Source organism: Amblyraja radiata, chromosome 4 (genome assembly GCF_010909765.2).
Source record: "Amblyraja radiata isolate CabotCenter1 chromosome 4, sAmbRad1.1.pri, whole genome shotgun sequence".
Classification (NCBI taxonomy): domain Eukaryota; kingdom Metazoa; phylum Chordata; class Chondrichthyes; order Rajiformes; family Rajidae; genus Amblyraja; species Amblyraja radiata.
In genome coordinates, this window is record NC_045959.1 from 113,429,022 (window position 1) to 113,451,871 (window position 22,850).

General features: G+C 42.9%; 1 protein-coding gene and 1 long non-coding RNA gene across 2 annotated transcripts; both read left to right on the top strand.

The window, feature by feature from the left end:
• Positions 1 to 1,650: 1,650 nt before the first annotated feature.
• On the top strand, positions 1,651 to 11,803 carry LOC116972602 (golgin subfamily B member 1-like). The gene is made up of 6 exons (XM_033020416.1): positions 1,651 to 2,119; positions 2,713 to 2,830; positions 3,388 to 3,440; positions 6,433 to 6,565; positions 10,293 to 10,399; positions 11,711 to 11,803. The coding sequence occupies exons 1-6, from the start codon at positions 1,973 to 1,975 to the stop codon at positions 11,801 to 11,803; spliced, it is 651 nt and encodes a 216-aa protein (XP_032876307.1). The 5' UTR covers positions 1,651 to 1,972.
• A 2,147-nt stretch (positions 11,804 to 13,950) lies between these two features.
• LOC116972497 lies at positions 13,951 to 15,152 on the top strand. The gene is made up of 2 exons (XR_004411819.1): positions 13,951 to 14,071; positions 15,111 to 15,152. It is a non-coding gene; the product is annotated as an uncharacterized LOC116972497 (long non-coding RNA).
• Positions 15,153 to 22,850: the final 7,698 nt, after the last annotated feature.

Sequence of the window (22,850 nt, forward strand, 5' to 3'; positions counted from 1 at the left end):
TTCCACTCTGACAGTCGCCGTTCCAGTTGCCGGTTTTTCAGGTGACTGCCGGCAACTTGACAGACGCCTGACAAATCGCCTAAGTGGAACAGGCTCCCGAAAGTCTTTTTAGTTTAATTTGGCTACTTTTTAATTTTTTTAGAAGTTGGTTAAAGATATAAGGAAGCTTGAGGACGAGAATGAGAACCTGGACAACAAGCTTCTGGCTGAAGATTACGCCAGCCATATCAAGCTCCGAGATTTGAGGGAGACTCACAAGACTGCTTTAACAAATCTCAAAGGTAAACACAGCACTCGGCTCCGTAAAATCAGGGAGAAACATGCACTAGAAACATCACAGAAAGATCAGTGCTGTTTACAACTTCACAAAGATCTCCAACTTTTAAGACCTCACGCCAAGTTCTGTGCACCCCTTGCAGAACAGGCAACTGGTTCTTTAAATTATTTCACCGAATGGAAGATTAACGAACTGGAAGGTAATTACTCAAAGTTGACCTGTTAATATATTTGGCCATAAATGGTCCTACCGCAGATTTGTACACCTGTCGTCTCGTGGTAGGGAGTAGGTTTGCCCTAAAATATTCTAGCATTAGAGGAATGGAGTGGATTTTATGACAAAACATCACTTCATTTATGTTTTGCCGTGTAATTATCTGGTCCCTGTAACCTCGTGAGATTTTGTGTATGCAAATTGATTGCTGTAATTCCCATATTTTATCACTGATCACACTTAAAAATATACTTCATTGGTTGGTAAATGGGCTGGTACATTCAGTGATCAGGAAAAGTAGCGTGTAATCTAAGTTTTTTTCATTCAGGTATTCTGGTCAGATTCCTTGATCAGAAGATAGTGATGTTTAAAGGATTCAAGAAAATAATTCTTTGAGAAGCATTTGTAAGAGTCTGCCAAATGGCTGACAGGAACACACAGTAGTCATTTGGACAGATTCGTACAGATGCTTTTCAAAACATTCTCTTCTTGAATCCTTTAAACATCGCTATCACTGAATTTTAATTTTGAGAGGATGCCGATAGTTAAAACATGACATCGTGAAGGGCGGCCTGGTGGCGCAGCGGTAGAGTTGCTGCCTTTCAGCGCCAGAGACCTGGGTTTGATCCTGACTGTGGTGTTTGTCTGTACGGAGTTTGTATGTTCTCCATGTGGGTTTTCGTCCAGGTGCTCCGGTATCCTCACACTACAAAGACATACAGGTTTGTAGGTTAATTGACTTGGGTTAATGGTAAATTATCCCTAGTGTGTGTAGGATAGTGTTAGTGTGCGAGGATCATTGGTCGGCACAGACACAGTGGGTCGAAGGGCCTGTTTCCACGCTGTATCTCTAAATAAAATCATTTGAAGACATTTTACCATTCACAATGCACTTGCCGGAAATGGTACATCAAAGTATTTTAATTTCAAATAGCTTTTAAATGAGAAGACCACAGAGCAACCATGACACTTCATTATCTCCATGAATGTCTTATCTCTGTGAGACTTGAGCTGTGTTTGCATGACAGTTTACGGAAGTGAGGGTGAAACCAGGGACAAGGTAGAGAGACTATATTCAGCAGCAGAAGAGGATATTCATTTGGAGTAATTTAAAATAAATAAGGGTTTTAATGGAGGCTGTGGAGAATGATCATTTTGTTTGTTTTGGGATTAAGTAACTTTATACCTTAATTTCCAAAATGTTGAGGAGACACATTTTCTGTGGAGCTTTATTCAAGCTTCTAATCTTTTCTCACTAGTGATAGTTAAGGAATTTATCATTGGATAAATATGTAAATGGAATTACCATTTTGCCTGAGCAATCTTCAAGCTTAATGAATTGTAGCATTTCAAGGATATTTGATGATTTCAAATGCCGGTAATTAGTAGAACATATGATTTTCACTGACTGCCATTAACTGCAGTGGAAACAATTGCAAACTGTGGAGGTATTGCTTTATTTGCAACAAATATCAGATCATTATGGGTGTTTTTTCCTTTCTCTTTCTTCAAGAACAAGTGAGGCTTCTGAACCAAGAGGTGGAAAGATCGGAGGACAGGTCTTTGTCAATTGAAGCTTCGTTCCAGTCTAAAATCGAGCAGATCCAAGAGGAGCTGGACAATGTACAGGTACCCCAAATATAAGTCCCTTGCACCTGGTGACGATTAACTGAATATTGATCTGTTTGCCATTTACCTGGAATGAAATGACTTCATCTTTTCAAAAAAGGAAAATTGATGGTATGATATACCGTGAGTTGTTGAAGCATTGTAGGAAGCAATTTAAAACATTTTTGTTTACATAGTTAGTTATGTACATTGTATATTTTTAATCTGGGCTCAACTGTATGAAGGAATGCTTCCCTACATTTCACTGCTCACTCCATTCCGTGTAGAACCCCTTTCTGAAGAGTAAGTGACATGGGATAGATGTGAGCCTGCAGGAAAATTCAATCATAAAATAGTTGTGGTAGAATGGAGCAGTCGGCAGTGGCACATTAAAAGTATAATGCATGCTAAAATTATTTCGAGAGTCATACTGCTCAGAAACAGGCCCTTCAGCCCAACTTACCCACACTGACCAACATGCCCCATCTACACTAGTCTTACCTGCCTGTACAGTCATAAAGCAAAATATTTAATCTAGAATTTGAATGGTGGCTATTTCACAGACCACTAGAAATCCCTTGGCTTTAATTGACACTAAACGTATTTCTACCCAGCTTGTTTCTGCTCAGAAGCTTCTGCTGGAGCACAAAGATGTGGAGATTGACTATGAAGAGGAGGACGACCAGTTACACCTAAATGTGAACTGGCCACAATACGTCGAGGCACAAAATGGTGTGTGTATAGTATGACTTTCATTGGGTAAGAAGGAACTGGGGATGCTGATTTACACCGAAGATAGGTACAAAATGCTCGAGTCAGCAGGTCAGGCAGCATCTCTGAAGAAACGAATAGGTGTTGTTTCGGATCAAGACCCTTCATCAGACCGAGAGTCAGGGAGGGGGAAATTAGAGGTATGGGGAGGTACAGAATAAAGCAGAGCCTGCATCGATGACTCGGGGTGAGGGGGGGGGGGGGGTGGAGCTGACAATGGTCCATTGTTGGCTGGGGATGAGGTGCTAATGAAGGAATATAAATGGTGAAATTAGCAAGAGGACTAGGGTGGGGGAGAGACGGGGAGATAGAGAATGGAAGGGATATTTGGTTAGAGATCCTTCATTCTCTTGTGTAAAGGAACTGCAGTTGCTGGTTTAAACTGAAGATAGACACATAAACCTGGAATAAGTCAGCGGGACAGGCAGCATCTGTGTAGAGAAATAATGGGTGATGTTTCAGGTCAGGGACTCTTCCTCATTCTCTTTATTTAAATGGTGATACGTGTTTTCTTGCAGAGAAGCTTCAAAACATATTGGAAGCATATGAAGAGCAATACCAGAACATGCAAGTAGGTTTAGAACAAGTTACCAAGGGAGCAGCTTCCCAGGTTGGGAGAATTTGTGATGCATTTAATTCCCCCACGTACAATCTTAATTCCAAGTGTGTGCATTCTGCACAGATTCAAGAGTCTCCAGTATCCTGCTAATTAATATTACATTGCATTTTACAAATAATTTTATGTTGCTTATTCAGATTTTTTGTTTAAAATGCGTCATTTAAGTAAATTTTTGTTTTGCTCTTTTCTATCATCATCCTTACTTTTTGACTTGATGCTTGCATCTGAGGGGTGCTATTTGCTTCCACACCAGATGGTTTCTGTATGCATTACCACACACCTTGGACATGGAGAATGTTTACTGAATTAGCTGGTGTGGTTGGGGAAGCAACAGAGTATTTCCAGACTTGCCTATTAATATTATACGGTCATAAGGAATAGTAGAATTAGGTCATTCGGCCCATCAAGTCTACCCCACCATTCAATCATGGCTGATCAATTACTCCCTCCTAACCCCATTTTCCTACCTTCCCCTCATAATCTCAGACCCCTGTACTAATCAAGAATCTATCTATGCCTTAAAAATATCCACTGACTTGGCCTCTACCGCCATCTGTGGCAAAGAATTCCACAGATTCACCACCCTCTGGGTAAAGAAATTTTACCTCATCTCCTTCCAAAAAGAACGTCCTTTAGTCTAGACCTAAAGGGCATAGCCTCAGGATAAGGATTGGCTTCAAAGCTGCAATAGACAATAGGCAATAGGTGCAGGAGTGGGCCATTCGGCCCTTTAAGCCAGCACCGCCATTCAATGCGATCATGGCTGATCATCCACAGTCAGTACCCCGTTCCTGCTTTCTACCCATATCCCCTGACTCTGCTATCTTTCAGAGCCCTATCTAGCTCACTCTTGAAAGTATCCAGAGAACCGGCCACCACCGGTTCTGAGGCAGAGAATTCCACAGATTCACAACTCTATGTGAAAAAGTGTTTCCTTGTCTCCGTTCTAAATGGCTTACCCCTTATTCTTAAACTGTGGCACCTGGTTCTGGAATCCCCCAACATCAGGAACATGTTTCCTGCCTCTAGCGTGTCCAAGCCCTTAATAATCTTATCTGTTTCAATAAGATGCCCTCTCATCCTTCTAAACATGATCAGTCGCTCCATTCTCTCAGTATATGACAGTCCCGGCATCCTGGGAATTAACCTTGTAAACCTATGCTGCACTCCTTCAATAGCAAGAATGTCCTGCATATAATACTCCAGGTGTGGTCTCACTGGGGCCCTATACAACTGCAGAAGGACCTCTTTGCTCCTGTACTCAACTCCTCTTGTTGTGGTCCAACATGCCATTCGCTTTCTTCACTGCCTGCTGTACCTGCATATTTACTTTCATTGACTGATGAACAAGGACCCCCGGATCCTGTTGTACTTCCCCTTTTCCCAACTTGACATCATTTAGATAGTAATCACTCTTCCTGTTTTTGCTACCAAAGTGGATAACGGCACCCTGAAAAGCATCCTCCTCACAGTTCACACTGCCACCCAGCTTTGTGTCATCTACAAATTTGCTAATGTTACTTTGATTCCCTTCATCTAATCATTGAATGTATATTGTAAATATCTGCACAGAGCCTTGTAGTACCCAACTAGTCACTGCCTGCCATTCTGAAAGGGACCTGTTAATCCTTATTCTTTGTTACCTGTCTGCCAACCAATTTTCTATCCATGTCAGCGCTCTAGCCCTAATACCATGTGCCCTAATTTTGCCCACTAATCCCCCATGTGGGACCTATATGAAATGCTTTCTGAAAGTCCAGGTACACTATATCCACTGGCTCTCCCTTGTCCATTTTCCTAGTTACAGCCTCAAAAAATTACAGATTAGTCTAGCATGAAACTCTTCGTAAATCCATGCTAACTTGGACCGATCCTGTTACTGCTATCCAAATGTGCCGCTATTTGATCTTTTATAATTGGCTCCAGCAACTTCCCCACCACCGATGTCAGGCTAACTGGTGTATAATTCCTTGTTTTGTCTCTCCCGCCTTTCTCAAAAAGTGGGATAACATTAGCTACCCTCCAATCTACAGGACCTGATCCTGAATCTATAAAACATTGGAAAATTATCACCAATGCGTCCTGATTTCTAGAGCCACTTTCTTAAGTACCCTGGGATGCAGACCATCAGGCCCCGGGAATCTACCCAACACCATTTCCTGCCTAATGTGGATTACCTTCAGTTCCTCCGTCACCAGAGATCCTCTGGCCACTAGTACATCAGGAAGATTGTTTGTATCCTCCTCAGTGAAGACGGATCCAAAGTACTTGACATTTCTCCTCTGAGGGTTGAGAATCTTTTGAGTTCTTTACCCTCCAGAGCTGTGGGTGGAGAAACCATTCAGTATATTCAAGGGTTAGCCAGCTAGAATTTTACACTGCGGGAAGTTGAGGGTTATGGGGATTAGGTAAATGTTTAGATCACAGACCAAATCAGACATGATCATGTGATAGAATGAATAAGGCTCAAGGGCTGATTTTATAACGTAATAAAAGTTTCCAATTATCCAAATCTACAACTTGCAATTCTAATGACGTAACAATATGTCTTGAAGGTGTACATTAATAGGAACAAGTCAGTGCTTCATTGCCCATAGGTCCATTTATCTTAAAGACAATTAAAATAATTTTACTTAAATCTGAAAATCACTGAAATCATCAAATCATTTCCAGCAGAGAATAAAAAATGGTAAACTTTTAAAAACTATATTTTTCACCATGATGTTCCGTTTTTAATGCTTATCCCACCTCTGGTCGTCTTGCCGAATAACTCTAAACTTCAAATCAGCTTGCTATTTTGTTAATTAAATATGTCCCGGAGGCAAACATAGAGAATCATTACTCTTGTATCATGCCGAAGCGTTTCTGTTTCTTATGGCATCAAGCATCTAGTTGGCCAGTTAGATGAGTGGATGATGTTGCTTTGTGTGTAATGTGTCTGTAGATAAGTGAATCTGAATCTGCAGAGGAACTGATGAAGTGGCGAGAAACAGATTATAAACCAACACCGAGCTATGACAATGATGAGAGGACTGTGATGGAATTAAAGATGAATCAAGTTGAGGAAAACAGAGAAGGTAAGTTGTGGTGCTCGCTGGTTCCCACTTGGAACGAATCATACAGTTTACTTTGTTTTAACTTAAAATATTTAAGAAGTGAATGACTTGATTTGATCTTGATGACTTGAAAGTCGAGTGCACCTCTATTTTGGGATCTGTTGTTGTCCATATTTCAGTCGAGACAAAGGCACTTCACTAGCTAAATTGTGCTGTGACTTAATTGTTATTCACAGAACATACCCTGCTCAGAAGTGTCGATGTGCAATTCCTGTGGAATATGATTTGCCATTGATCATTCCCACCTTCCTATGCAACCTTTACCATTGCACAATAGTGAATGTTTGGCCTTCTTTGCATGAGGCCATAAATTACTGTCTTTAAACGTTCTTTGTTGCTTTGTATGTTGAGTCAAATTTCATTTGAATATAACATACTTTGCAAATCACAAAACTCCAAATCACAAAACAGACGGGAAAATTATTTTTGCCACAATCATTTCACTTTTAATATTTGCTAATGAGTTAGTTGGCAAATGCATGAGCATATAGTTTACATCCCACCCTCCCCAGAACTGATATTCGGTTTATTTTTACGCCCAAGTATTCCTGTCCCTCGTTGAAGTAAAAAATGATTTTGCCATTGACAAGCTAATGATTGCTGTGTGTCTTGCCTGTTTGTGTCTATAAGCCAATGACATTTCTTCCAAGTGGTTTCCCCAAGGTAGATTAATTGTAGAGACAGAATATTTATGAAGATAGTTATGCTGATATGAATACCTTAGATTTTGAGGTTGTTGTAATGTTTTAATGTTTTTAGTTATTACATTATGAACGTGGGAACTTTAGATTTTGGACGACTTTGGAAATCATGAAGTTGTCCCAGGGTTTTGAATACTGATACAAACTATGGTGCTTTGCAGCCTTGTCCACAACAATCCAGGGAAATCTACTTGAATGGATGAAATTTCCTGGATTTGCAAACTGGTTACATCTGCTATCCGTAATCTGATGGCCCCTAAAATTGAAGATTTGGATGATTTCTTGCATAGATATTTCATAATACAACCCACTTTAAAATAATTTTAATTAAAATATTTCTGTATTTCATTGGACATTTTAATTTTGATCTGATACTTATTTAGTTCTAATTAAAATATGTAAATGCTGATTAAACATATCGCACAATGCGAGGCTAATTCGACCAACGAGAGTGTTGTCCGATTGTAAGCAGCAAGGGAGTTGAATGTGTTTTTTGGTGTTTGGAGGAAATAGGGGTGATATTATTCAAAATTCTAAACATCTGAATGGAGCCTGACTGTGAAGATGTTGACATGTTTCCATTTGTGCCTGAGTCTTGAGCATGTGGATAGACACAAAATACTGGAGTAACTCAGCGGGTCAGAGCAGCATCTCTGGAGAAAAGGAATAGGGGAACCCTAGATACAAGATAAAGGGACACTGAGATGTGTAGGAATTTCCCATTGCGAAGGGTGGTGAATCTCTGGAATTCTGTACCCTGAAAATTTGTTTGGGCTGAATTTTCTCCCCTTGTTCCATCCATTTGTTCAGAACAAATGTTGCTTGTTAGCTGCGACAAGCTTTCTTTTATTTGTGAATCGCTTTAGTCCTTGGTTCTTTTACACCCTTAAGCCTCTCATGGTTCTTATAATTACTGACAGCAATGCTGAATTGTTTCCGTAATTAGTTTATGATGATAACAGATGGTTCAAAATATTTTGCCTAGTATGATGATGTAATTAGAATCTGAGTTGTGCAGCACAGGAATGGGCCTTACATCTCACCATGTCCATGCTGATTTTTGTTTCCTATCTACACTTATCTCATTTGCCTGCATTATAAATGTCTCCTTCTATTTGCCTATTACGTGTTTGTCTAAAATTACTTTAAAAATGTTTTAATTGCATTTGATTCTGCCTCCTTTGGCAGCAAGTTCCAGATACAAAGCCCTCTCGGGGAGAGAAATAAACTTTCCCTCAGATCGCCTTTACAACTTCCTCTTCTTACCTTAAACTTATGTTCTCTTGTTTTGTAACTCTACCATGGAAAAATGATTTTGGCTCTCTACCCTGCCTCACATAATCTTACATACTTCTATCAGTCACTCCTTAACTTTCTCACTCCATGGAAAAAGAGCCCCATCCATCCAGTTTCTCCCCATAACTAAAGTTCTCCAATCCAGGCAACATCCTTGTGAATTTTATCTTCATTTTCTCCAAATCTATCGCTGATCAGACTGTAGAAGAGGCCCAACCTGAAACGCCCCCTTCCCATGTTACCGGAGATGCTGCGTTACTCCAGCACTTTGTGTCTGTTTTTGTAAACCAGCCTCTGCAGTTCATACATAGTGTGCTGACAGGAACTGCACACAACCCCTTCAAGTGTGGCCTAACTCGTGTTTTGTAAAGTTGCAATAAAACATCCCAGCTATTATATTCTATACCCACACCTACGACGGCAAACATGCCATATGCTTTCTTCACCAGTCTGTTGCCCTGCTAAATTTTGAGAACTTTGGACTTGGACCTCTAAGTCTCTATTCATCAGTGCCCTGACCTGTCCTACAACCATTTTTACTTCCCAAATTCTATCTGTCTGTGCTCCGGCCAACTTTCCCTCTCATCTATATCCTGCTATAACCTTGGACAAACCTCCTCGCTCGGGCAACGGAAATCTCAGCTGTGATCCCTGTGGTACCACAATGATCACAGATTTCCCATCAGAAAAACATCCTTCCATCACTGCCTCCTATTTAGATCCAACTGGCTAGCCCACCTTGCATTACATGTGCCCAAAACTTCTGCACTTGCCTACCATGTGGGACCTGATGAAATGAATGCCCTAGTAATGTACTAAAATGATTAGTAGAATCCAGTTAAAGTTACTGCTCATTTTCCAAAATTGTTATAAACCCCAACTAAAATATACTTTCATTGAATTCTTTAGTTAATTCATTAATCTAATCATTTTATAACATTTAGCTCTGCATTAAACACACAGTTAAATTTCCAATTACATACTTTAGAGTGAGTTTTGATGAATACGCAAGTTTCACTGAAAGACTACGAGGTTTATTTAACACAGGCAAGTGGGGTTAAAATAGATGGCATGATAGTCGGCACAGACACATTGGATGTAAAAGGACATGTTACTGTGCTGTACAACTCTTTGGACTATTTAGTAATGAAAGGGAACACTGTTTTAACCCATAGTTTATTCCATCCATTACCTGATGTAAGTAAAATGAACCAAACTTCCTTATAACTTTTCAATGCGAAAGGATTTATTTTTTCCCCTATATTTACATTGGTAATTGCAAAGGTAGAACACTTACCTTTTTGTCCAAATGGCCACGACACAGGCTTCACTACGTTTATTAATGGATTTGCAGGTTAAATGACAAATCTGCCTCTCCTGAAAAAATACTGAAATTATATCTATATGTAAACCAGTATTGGTATTAGTTGTCTCTGGGACACCAGTGATGTTAATTTAGCTTTGTCACTGCAAGCTTTTAAAATTTAAAGCCAGCCAGCCAGCTGCAAGGTGTTTTAGCCCAGTCAGAAACTAACACCTTAACTTGGGGAAGCCACAAGGTAGCGATGGTCACCAGGGTCCAATCAGTCCATATTGTGTCTGTGTTCATGCTGTCTTTCTGAACGACGTGTCTTCCTGTGGCACAAAACTGATTGAGGATGACTGGTTCTTTCTTGGCTGCTCTGATCCAGATTTGATCTCAGAACTGCCGGAGCTGGAGGAGGAAGTAGGGGATCTTCAGAGACAAGGACAGGGTCAAGGATGGACAAAGCAGACCACAGCTGGCCAAAAGTTTATGGTATGTGCTCAGTCTGACACTTTGTTTAAACTTTGATTTTATATATCTGTGGAAATTTAATGCTTGAGTTCACTCGACATTTTACGCTGTTATTAATTTTAAGCTTTGCCAAGGTTGAATAAAATATTTTTCTGTTTGGGGGGGGGGGGGGGGCAGCACAGTGGCACAGTGGTAGAGTTGCTGCCTTACAACACCAGACACCCGGGTTCGATCCTGGCCACGGGTGCTGTCTGTATCGAGTTTGTACGTTCTCCCCATGACCACGTGGGTTTTCTCCGGGTGCTACTGATTCCTCCAACACTCCAAAGGCATACAGGTTTGCAGGTTAATTGGCTTTGGTAAAAATTGTAAATTGTCCCTAGTGTGCAGGATAGTGTCCGGGGTGTTCGCTGGTCGGCCTGGACTCATTGGGCCGAAGGGCCTGTTTTCCTGCTGCATCTCGAACGTGTAAAGCCTTCATTAGTTTTGAGAAGGTAAATATATACTGAGGTTTGCTAAACTGAAAAAGCCTTCAACTCAATTTTCAGTGCCATTATAAGTTGGACTGAGATGGCTGGCCTCATACAATGAGAAAGCATTATATCAAGCACATGTTCAATTTCTAATATTAAAAGTAAAATGACACAATAGAGACAGATTTTGGAAATCACTGACAAATCTGGAAAGTACAACAATATTTGTAATTTTACCGAATTTACCCCTTTATATATATTAACATTTGAATAGTTCACCATAAAGATCAGTTTTAGACATAATGGGCAAAATGATGGCTTCTAGGGTTGTGACAACCTGATTAATTTTAACTCCCAATGTTTATGTTTGGTGTTAATAATCATTGGGTTCCATCCAGTGTGCACAGTATCTCCGTCTCTGTTACTACCGATCATTTACAGATCTGTATTTTTCAAGGGAAGTATTTAAAATACATCAAAGCAAATGAGTAGATCGTTGGTGAATTCATTTTAGCTTGATACCAAGTAACTACATTTGGGAAATTTAAAGGGTTGTTAATACAGCAACTTTGTTGTTCCATGGTACAAATATATTGTGAATTCATGTGCAAGGAAGTAAACGTTTCTATTAATATTTAGGATACTATTATTTATGAGGGAATAAAACTTTAAGTCACAAACAGAAGAACATTCTCGTGTTTTATACCTTCTGGCCAAAGTACAGCAAGTGAAGATGTAAACTGAGCAATAGTTGAGCTGTTTGACTTCTCCAATGCTTCCGATGTCAACAACTACTCCATTGATGGTTGACCTGCTGCCAGTGCACTGATGATCACATTGGCAGCATATCTCCCAACAGCTTCAGATGGATGACCTTAATTCTGACAACGTGCTGCTAAACGCACAGTTGGTTCAGTACAGGGAGGAGCTAAACCAGATCCTGTCTTTGTAGGATAATCAGTTGAAGGAGTTGTTGCAAAAGCACCAACAGCAAATTAAACATCTTGAGAATGAGAAATCCATCTTCAAAGAGCAATGGATAGTTGCACAAGGACCGCTTAAACAAAGTCCCTTAAAGATCCCTTAAACAAACTAATCTAAAACAAAGTAATGAAGGCCGAAAGCCCTTGAAGAAACTGAATTTGAAAATCTGGCTCAAGTAAAGGCGGGAGTGAAAATGTCTGAACGTGCTGATGGAATAGGGCAGGAGAAACCTGAAGAATAGTTGGTGGGATTGTCAGTGATGAAGCAAAGACTTTTGGATGTTATTAACGAGAACAAGGAACTTGCTTCTCGGGCAGAATCTTTTGAGAAAACGTTGCTGGCAGTACAGACGGACAGAGACAGATGTCTGGAGGATATTGGGAAACTTCAAGTAAGGCAAACATGATCTCAAGGTGGAAATTAATGTTTTTTAAGCACAAATCTTAGAAGGGACTTTTTAAAAGAGCACTTTAATTTACTAATGACATGCACGGAAACAAGCCCTTGCATCAATTAATAAATTGAGCAGGATACTAAATCTCAAGGTACTAATGATGAAGTCATGACATTGCTCGTTGGTGGGACTTGTTCCTCAGGATGCATATGATGACTAAATATCTGTGTATTTATTTATTTTTTAATTTAAATGATTCCAAGATGGACACAGCAAAGATATGTTGTAATCTTGTTTTGCATTCATGTGTGTATAAAGATTGAGCACTATTTTCATTTTGCAAGAAAAGGAGGAACTGGAACGCATTCAACTATCAACACAGCAGGAGCGCAGAGAGCAAGATCCGTCCTGCAAGAGTGAATTGGCTGAGCTAAGGTTTGGTTCTACTTGGACTGGGATATCAGTTGCATTTCTATTGTGCCATATGATCAAATGGGATTATCCCTTGATGCTATGGCCAGCAAACAACGTTTGAAGTGTCGATGATGGTAGCAAACACGGCAGTCAATTTTCGGAGGGGGGTGTCGTAGAGCCACAAATTATTCAACTCCTTGACGAAGGAGAATCCGTCTGGTTAAAGGAGGACATTCTGTTGCCAATGGCTCAACGGCTTTCATTTGCTTTGTTTTAGATTAGATTAGTTTCAGTTCAATACGCTCCCATTTGGCATATCATCAGTCCCTGGGATTTTTCAAGGGTTTATGACACAAATTCTAGACGGAATTGAAGGTGTGGTGTGTTACTTGGATGACATCCTCATCTCAGCCCCTGGCAGGCAGACACATGATGAAAGGTTGGAAGTGGTACTCACACGCCTTGAGACACACAGTGTAAGAGTGAAGGCACAAAAGTGTGAGTTCTTTCGGAACTAGGTAGAGTAGTTGGGTCATAAGATGGACAAGGATAGTCTACACCCCACCAAGGGTAAAGTTGATGCGATCAAGAACGCGCCCACTCCCAGAAACATATCTGAGATACGATCCTTTTTAGGATGGCACATCCATTTCGCCCATCACTTTTAGCAACCTTGGAAAAATAAGATGTCATTAGTCTTTGGACGCACTAATAACATCTTATTCTTCCAAGGTTGTTAAAAGAAACACGTTAGTTACTTTAGACTTTAGAGATACAGCGTGGAAACAGGCCCTTCGTCCCACTGAGTCTGCGCCGACCAGCAATCATCCCGTACACTAGCGCAATCCTACACACGAGGGACAAATTACAATTTTAACCAATCCAAATAGCCTACAAACCCTTACGTCTTTGGGATGTGGGAGGAAACCAGAATACCCGGAGGAAACCTACGCAGTAACAGGGAGAAGTTGCAAACTCCACACAAACAGCACCTACAGTCAGGATTGAACCTGGGTCTCTGGCGCTGTAAGGCAGCAATTCTGCCCCCACTGTTACTTGATAGAATCTGACGAACCATGTGGAATTACAGAATTCTGCTTGTACTAGCACTGAACGATTTATCCACTTAATGCTCCCCCCTTTCCTCTGACATGCGCCTTTGAATTGTTTAAAAAAATATATATTATCATTGAGTCATTTTTACCACCTTTTTCAGGGAATATAACCTAGGTCATAATTTGCAGAGTGAAAAATAATTTCTCCTCCTCTATCCTGTGTTACCGTTTATACTGTTGTTTTCTTTCCAAACATCGACCTCTTCCTGTCAGACCAGCGCCCAGGAAGTACACCGTGAGTTTGGAGTCAATCGAGGAATGTGAGGAGGCTTTGGAGATAGACCCCAGTGAAGAGGTGGTGGTGGCACGGAAGGTGTGTATTGCCCATCAATTCATCGTTTTCTAGTTGTAATCTAATTTCCTGACATTTTACACTCTATCTTGCACCCACCCCCACCCCCACCCCAGTGAACTGGGCAACGCTGGAAAACCTGCTTCTATGTACTTACTAACTAATAAATAGGATACATAGTACATCGGTCTGGAGTGGGTGATTCAGGCATCAACACAGAAAACCTGGCCTGGTTTCTTTGTCCAGCCTCGAGATCTGCACGTGGTGCCCCTCCCCCTCACCCAGCAACTCCTCCTCTCCTGCGAGACATGAGGTGTTTGAGTTACTCTCATGTCTCACTCACACGAATCGGTTTTCAAATGCATATCTCTAATCTCTCTGTTTCAGTATGAAAGAGCGCAGTGAATACAAGCCAAGGTGTAAGCCAAATCTCCAAATGAATGCAATAAATTTAGTTATCTCATCTTAACCAAAAGAAATTCTTAAATGTAGAGACACCTTTCTAGGAATACAGAGAGCAGGAAAAAACAGCTGATGAAGGTTCATCTTTCCCCACCTTCAGCTTGCTGTATAGTGTAAGAATGGATACGTCACCCATCACCAAGGAATCCAAGACTAACCATGGAAGCACTGTCATTTTCTGATTGACTGCGACAGAGGATTGTTTAGAATCTAGACCTCCTGTCCAATAGTTCACCAAGGAATCTACATTGCTTGTTTGCTCATAGAATAGTGCATTCATTTGGACCATAGTATTGAAGCCGCTACCACCCATTCGTACATTATAATACAGATCTTTATAACATGATAATTAAATACAAATCTTCACATCTGTACCTTGGTATTTTACTAGTTTAATTCTGAAAGAACTGATTAGTTGAGGTTCATAAGTGATAGGATAAGAATTAGGTCGTTTGGCCCATCAAGTCAACTCCTTGATTGAATCATGACTGATCTATCTCTCCTTTGTAACCCCATTCTCCTACCTTCTCCCTATAAACTCTGACACCTGTATTAGGTTGATGTAAGTTAACTATTGACATCTGTTTCTGTTTTGCAGGCAAAGAGGCGAGTGAATTTCTTCAAGCGCCTATTTACTGCTCGAAAATGAAGACTTCACGGACCAGGTGACGCTACTTGGTCTTGGCGTACTTTGCGACACCACATTTGCTTGTTTACATGTGCCTGGCGAGACGTTTGTAGATGCACTACAGATGGGAATGACACCAATGTATTTATCAAAGTTGTTAATGAGTTGAACACTGACCTCAGGTGTATAAATGAATACTGTTGTTAATATATGAAATGTATGAACGCAGATCCCAGCGATGCATGTTGGTGTTGAACCGGCCGACCCCTGTACGGAGCCGATTCAGGGCGACCCACTCTTTGCAGGGCATGTCCGAGCCAGGTGTGGCTGTGGTGTTCGGTGCAACAGTGAATTGAGGAGGTCGGGAAGTCTGTTCCCAGCTGGTTCTCCAAGCTCCTAGTGTGTTGAAATCGGTGCCACAGAGGGTGGCTGCGTGACGGGAGAAGGGGCGACGAGATGACAGGCGTTGAGGTCCCAGTTACTGTGAGTCCTGGGTGAGGTGGTGCAAAGGATGTTTGGCGTCCGATGGGGCCTTGCACACTGTTAGAAATATTTTTCCCAACAAACGACAGTCACAGCAATTTAGATCCAACTGAATGTTTAATACATGAGAGAGGATCGCACAGAGTACAGGCGTCTGAGCGAGTCTCTCTGTCGAAGCAGTGCCCAAACTCATTCTTTTATACAATGGAGTAAACAAGGATGTATCGACCACAACTTAATCTCATCACGCAGGTATCGGACACAACTTAATCTCATCACACAGGACCACAACTTAATCTCGTCACACAGCGACCCCAACTTAATCTCGTCACACAGAGTACAAAGTACAAAACCATAGTCAGCACATAATGTCATCCCAAGATAGACTTGCCCATACATGATTCTTAAAGGTACCGTCCCCGATAATAACTATAGGAATGAATTTTTATATCACTTTCCCCCTGTTTATACAATTATCCAATAATTTATTAACAATTTCCAAAAATTCCCCCGTCCCGAACGCCTCCCCGGTTCCATCACAACATTGCACTTTCTTTTGACTTTATGCAATCTGTTCATCCGCGGGGGTCCGTTCAGGCCATGAAGGTATCCCTTAGGTCAATGACCACTTCTTCTTCCTCAATCCCCTTCTGAGGAACCAACTCGTACATCATCTGCATTTTCTTTGTAAGGGCTGTTTCTATTAGTCACTGAGACAACCCTCGAACACAGGGGATTATACAACATCCCAATCTGGCTAACATTCCTGTAATCACTATGAAGGATGTTAGTGCAGAAGTGACAATATTTTTCCATTTCCCAAACCAGTTTTCAAGGAACCCTGTCCATGAAGTATCCACCCCGGAGTTCTCGGCCAGCTCCTCCGCCAGTGATGATAACCCCGCCAAGGCCCTGGAGACTGAGCCGTCCGGGGCAGTATTATTTGGGATGAAGGTGCAGCATGATGAGCCAAACATGACGCACATGCCTCCTCTGTCCGCTAATAACATGTCTAAGGCCATCCGATTTTGCCAGGCCATTAAACTAGTTCGATCCAATTATTCGGCCATGCCTTTTATGGCGTCTCTTGTATAGTTAATGAACCGCTGCTGGTTGTAATACAGATAGTTGATCCAGTCTACATTCTTATTAGTGGTTGACCACCAGAAAAAGACTGACTCGAATCCGGCGGCTATCTGATTTCGGGCCTTAAACTCATCTGGGACCCCTCTAGGGACCCCGATTTCATCAATGTAGATGTGTGCGTCGAATGATCCCTTAATTAATTCCCGCTTTATTCTTTTTCCTGATTCCATCCTTCCCAGGTCCTCTCTTCCTTCGTCCCTCCTTAGGGTTACTAGGGTGAAGGGCATTATCAGCTGGGTCATTGCGCACGTCCCCTTCCAGTTCTGGGGTAGCTTTGTTCTTAATATTCTACCTCCACAGTACCACCATACATCTGCCCTCCCAACTTTCTGTTGTGTCAGAAGGTTGACGTCTAATCCCAGCAGGGGACTTGGGCCCGTAGTTGGTTTGACTCCGGAAACCTTTACCGTAGCTATACAGTTCCCGACGTTGCCCAACTCCTTTCCTTCCTCACTCCACCTAGAGAAGCAATTAAATCCTTCTCCTGTCGGAATGGTGAATGGTGGTGGGACCATGTCTTTCAGCACTGCCGGGAACAGGTAATGTAGGTCTGAGCAGTTTTTATTTTTTGGTGCTTCCTTCCCCGTGAACAGGGATAGCATGCATGTGACCCCTCCTGGCCAGTTACTAAAATTCAGGGGAAATGGGGTGGGGATGAGTTGTGGTTTGGCCGATGCACAGGCATAGCAATCACTTCGTCCCAATGTTTTTGCCGTGTACCTCATCCATTCCAGCCAGGTATTTTCGTCCGCGTATCCCGTTTCTACCTCCAAGGACTTTCTTAGGTCTTTTATTGGAATTATTTTTATAATCCTCTCTTCAGGTCCTATTGGTTTTGGGGTGGGCGTGACTCCTCCCTTACTCCCTTTCTCGACCTCTACTCTGAATTTGCAACATGCGTCCTGCGTCCTTACATCTACACAAAGGAAGTAGTTGCCTACGTCCTGTTGGTTGGGCTTCTTTATTGTCACGATGGTTTTCCAGTCATTTCGATGGAAGGGTGAGGAGGCCACCACCAGGGACCATCTGCTGTGTAAGTCTGTTCCGTCTGACATTCCCCACCCTTGGTAGCCCCTATTGAGAGAGTGCTGGAAAACCTGACCCCATGTGCTGCACGGGGCTCTGCACACGTATGTTCCATCAGTGCCATAGGCTCTTTTGGCACACCACGTCCCAGGATACTCTTTACATGGGTCAATGTGGAAGGTGCCTGTTTTATCTTCCTTACGTTTTATAACATAATCCCATCCGTTTGCAACCATACAAAGACTAGTCATCCAAATCCATTTATGATTGATTTTTTCATTTTTTTGATTTTGTTTTTTGGTTACGACAAGTTACTCGGGTTTTAGTCGTTACTGGGCCTTGTTCCTTTTCGTTCTCAGAGTTTACCTTCATTCGTTTACAATGTGTTATGTGTACCCACGTTGGTCTCTCCGCGATCCTTACGGCCGTTGGTGTGGTGAGCAGAACTTGGTAAGGTCCGTCCCACCGAGGGCTGGACCACCTTTTTCTTTTGATGACCTTGATAAACACCCAGTCGCCTGGTTTCACAATCTCCTCGAACCTTTGGTTTTCCTGTTCCAGGCTGGTCAGGTTCCTTAAGACATGAGATTTGGTTATTAATAACTTTCGCATATAGTCAGCCAGTGTCTCCTCTTCCTGTACTGTTTCGGTTAGTTTCTGGAAGATGGGATATTGGAAGGGTTTCCCATATAATATTTCATATGGGGAGATTCCCCTTACGTTCGGTATCATTCTTATATTTAATAATACGAGTGGCAGGCAGTCTATCCAGGAGAATCCTGTTTCTGCCATGGCCTTTCGCAATTTGCTTTTGATAGTCCCGTTTGTTCTTTCCACCAACCCCGCTGATTGGGGATGGTATGAACAGTGGTGTTTTACCTGTATCTTTAGGGCACTACTTAGTTTGGCTATTATCTCATTCACGAAGTGACTACCGTTATCACTATATAACTTTTCTGGGATTCCGAATCGGGGGATGATATCCCTTAGAAGGGCCTTCGCCACTGTCAACGCGTCTGCGTTGGCCGTGGGAAAAACCTCTACCCACCTAGAGAAAACGTCAATTATCACCAAGCAGTACTTTTTTCCTTGTGCAGGGCTCAATTCTATGAAGTCCATGTTTAAATTTTGAAAAGGATAATTTGGTTGTGGTGCTTTGCCTGGTGCTTGCTTCAACCCCCCTTGTGGATTGTATCTGGCACATATCTCACATGTCTCACAGTATTTCTTTGCATAGCTTGTGAAGCCGTAGGTTTTGAATATTTTGTCCACTATTTGTATCATTCCTCCTGTTCAGACATGGGTTACCCCATGGCTCATTAAACATGCATATTTAAATAGTGATCTTGGTAAGATTAGTTTTCCTTCATCATTCCTCCATAGTCCGTCTTCCCCGCTTTGTCCTTCTTTTTCCCATTTGCCTTTTTCGGTAGGGGGAGCAACTTTTTGCATACATCGTAGCACTTCATGATCTATTTCTTGTAATTCTAGTCCAAAGGCCTCCTTTGCCTCCAGTTCTCGCCCTCCTGCTTCTTTCGCCGCCTGGTCTGCCCGGTGGTTTCCCTTGGTTACTTGGTCGGTCCCTTTAGTATGGGCGGCGCATTTGCAGATTGCTACCGCTGCGGGTAGCAACACTGCCTCCAACAGTTCCAGGATCAAGTCTTTATGTAAAATGGGCTTTCCTGCAGAGGTGACCATGCCACGGTTACGCCATTGTGCTGCGAAAACGTGGACAGTGGAGAAGGCATATGCACTATCAGTGTAAATGTTTACACGCCTCCCCTTCGCCACTTTACACGCTTCAATGAGGGCCACTAACTCAGCGGCTTGCGCTGAGAAATGCTTAGGTAGTGCTTCGGCCTTGATGATCCTTGTGTCATCAACGACTGCATATCCCGCCATATTTTCTCCAACCTCATTCTTTTTGCATGACCCATCAATATATAGAGTTAGGTCTGGATCCTTCAGCCCCACGTCTTTCAGGTCAGGACGTGGCATGACCAGTTTGTCTGTTTCTTCCAAACAGCTGTGTGGTTCTCCGTCCGCTTCGGTTGGCAGTAGGGTGGCCGGATTCAGCATAGTACATCGCTCGATTGTCAGGTTAGGTTGTGAAAGCAGTACTGCCATGCAAGAAAGGTGTCTTGCCGGTGAAAGATACGAGATCTTTTGTTGTAACAGCAGTACTGCGACCGCATGTGGGACCCGCAGTGTTAAGGTCCTGTACAACACTATGGTGGCGGAAGCTTGTACCGCGAGGGACGCAGCAATAACTGCTTGCAGGCAAGTCGGCAGTGTTCACGCCACCTGATCCAGTTTCCTAGAATAGTATGCCACGGGCTTCATCTTTCCCCCGTGTTCTTGTAGCAAGACCGATGTCATGTATCCGTTCTTACTGTCCACTGTCTGGATGAACGGTTTCTCTGAATTTGGCAGTGCCAAAACGGTTGAGGAGACTAGCGCCTGCTTAACCCTTTTAAATGCCTGTTCCCCCTCTTCGGTCCACTCAATTCTTTCCTTTGCAACCATAGGTTGGTCATATATCAGTTGCAGCAATGGAGCCGTCATTTCAGCATAGCTTGTGATCCACTGGCGGCAATAGTTGGCCATACCCAAGAATTGCATCATTTCTTTTTTTGTATTTGGCCTTGGGGCGGCCAAGATCCCTGACTTGCGTTGTCCATCCAGTTCCCGTTCTTCCTGGGATATGTTATGGCCCAGGTACTTGACCTTTTCCTTACATATCTGCAGTTTTCTTTTGCTTACTTTGTGTCCATTTTCTGACAGGAACTGTAGAAGACTTAGAGTGTCTTCTATACATTCGTCACGAGTGGGGGAACATACCAAAATGTCGTCCACATAAAGCAGGATTGTGCTATTGTGAGGGGGGTCGAACCTCTCAAGGTTAGAGCTCATGGCCTTGGAGAATATGGTGGGACTTTCAGTGTATCCTTGTGGCAGTCTGGTGTATGTCCATCTATTTCTTTTGAATGTAAATGCGAACCAGTACTGGCATTCTGGGTGTACCGGAATGGAGAAGAAGGTGTTAGCCAGGTCGATGACAGTGAAGAACTGGTGATTGGGATGTATATCGTTCAGCAGGGTGCTAGGATCTGGGACGCACGGAGCTCTCGGTATTACTGTCTTGTTGACCGCTTGTAAGTCCTGCACCATCCTCCATGTATTGGAGGGGGCGGCCTTTCGTACTGGGAACATGGGGGTATTACATGGGGATTCCTCGCAGGGAATCAGGACGCCTTTCTCTCTCAAGGCTTCAAATATGGGTCTGATCCCCTCGATAGCCACCTTTCGGAGGGGGTATTGTCTCTGGTAGGGGCGGTAGGATGATCGGGGGGTGACCCTTACTGGTTCAATTCCCCTGATTAGTCCCACATCCGACGGTCCTGCCGACCACAATCCGGCTGGCAGGTCCTTTAAAATCTCCTCCTCTTCCTCAGTGAGGTTAAGGATCAATCATTCTTTCCCACGTGACAAATGGACCTCCTTCGATCCCCTTGTCCTCCAGTTCAGGGTTCTAGTATAAATACCGGTATCCCTTCCTTTGAACACCTGGCTCCCATCATTGAGTCGCTCCCACTTTTGCTCCGCTTCTCCCTCTATCACTAATTCCCCTAAGTATCGCCACCTGCCCCCCTGTTTCTTGGACAGGGAGACGTGGGGTCTGGATGGGTATCCCCTGAAGAGCTCGTAGTCCTTATCCAATTGGACTGCGACGGCGCAGTTTCCTTTATTGTCCCAATAGAGGTTGGTCAGTGTCATGGCAGAACTAGGGTCCTTCATAAATTTGGTCTGGTATTTTTTATCCTGTCCTGTGGTAGGCTTAAACCACATTGTACAATGTAGGTCTTGCGCCCTATGTATTATCGCCTCTTCTGGGACCCTAGCCTTGGCTTCCTTGACCAATGCTTCCCCCATTGCTCCTGGTCCTTTTCGTGCCAGATCTATGGTGTAGTAGTAGTGAGGTTCGCCTACACCTTCCTGGACCAATATATCCGCCCTGCCGGGTGCCAATCTGACTGCCCTCATTCCGGACCCGGTCGGCATCACCCCTATCTTTAGTCCTTGCATTACATCTCGTCCCAGCAGGTTGACTGGGCACGTCGCTGATATGAGGACTTGCTCCTGCCATTGATCTTGGGATAATGGTTCCTCAAAGGTGAGGGGCTCAGTTAAGGACTCGACATTGGTGTGGCCAGTGGCCGATTTTACGGTGATGGAATCTTTGGAGTACTTGACTCCTGGGGGTTCCTGGTCTTTGGTGATAACAGTCTTGCAAGCCCCACTGTCACACAGGAAAATTAGTTTTTTTTATTGGCGAAGAGGGTAATGGTTGGTTTTACAAAGTTCTGTAGACCATGCAAGATACATTCCAGATCCAAGATTTTTAAAGTGTTTTCCTGGCTCCCTCTATAGGGTGCTGGCTGTGGGTCCCTTACCCATTCTCCTTCCCCTAGTCAGGATCTACTCTGCTTCTCTGGTTCTTCCTCGTCTTTTGCCCTCCACTTCGGCTGCGGACATTCTCGGGCCGATTTTTCCGCAGTTGAAGCAGCCATTTCCCGTGGGAGTTCTGCCACCTTGGCCCCTTCCCCTGCCTCTGCCTCGGCCCCTTCCTTTATACCCCTGTTGGTACAATACTGAAACGGCAGTCTCTTCTCCCTCTATTACTTCGGCCAGATAAACTTGTTTGGTTATGGTTTTTCTGCTTTTTGCATTTTCTTCCGCATGTACTGCCCAGTCCTTAAATTGCCTTAACCCTCCGGTTCTGTAACCCACCATATGTGCTTCTTAATGTACGAGCTGATTTCTGGCCGCATGCCGTTTAATAATTCTATTTTTAATTGTTGGGCAAATGGTCAGTCATCCACCCACTGGACGGGCTCCGCTATTTGCCTCGAATACTTGTCTCAATCTGGCGAAATAGTGGCGCACATCCTCGTCCTTTGTCTGCACACATTCTCTTATTTTATTATAGTCGACCATTTTTCGGTAATGCTCCCTTATACGCCCTTCCATAGCTATTCTCCTTTGTTGATAAAC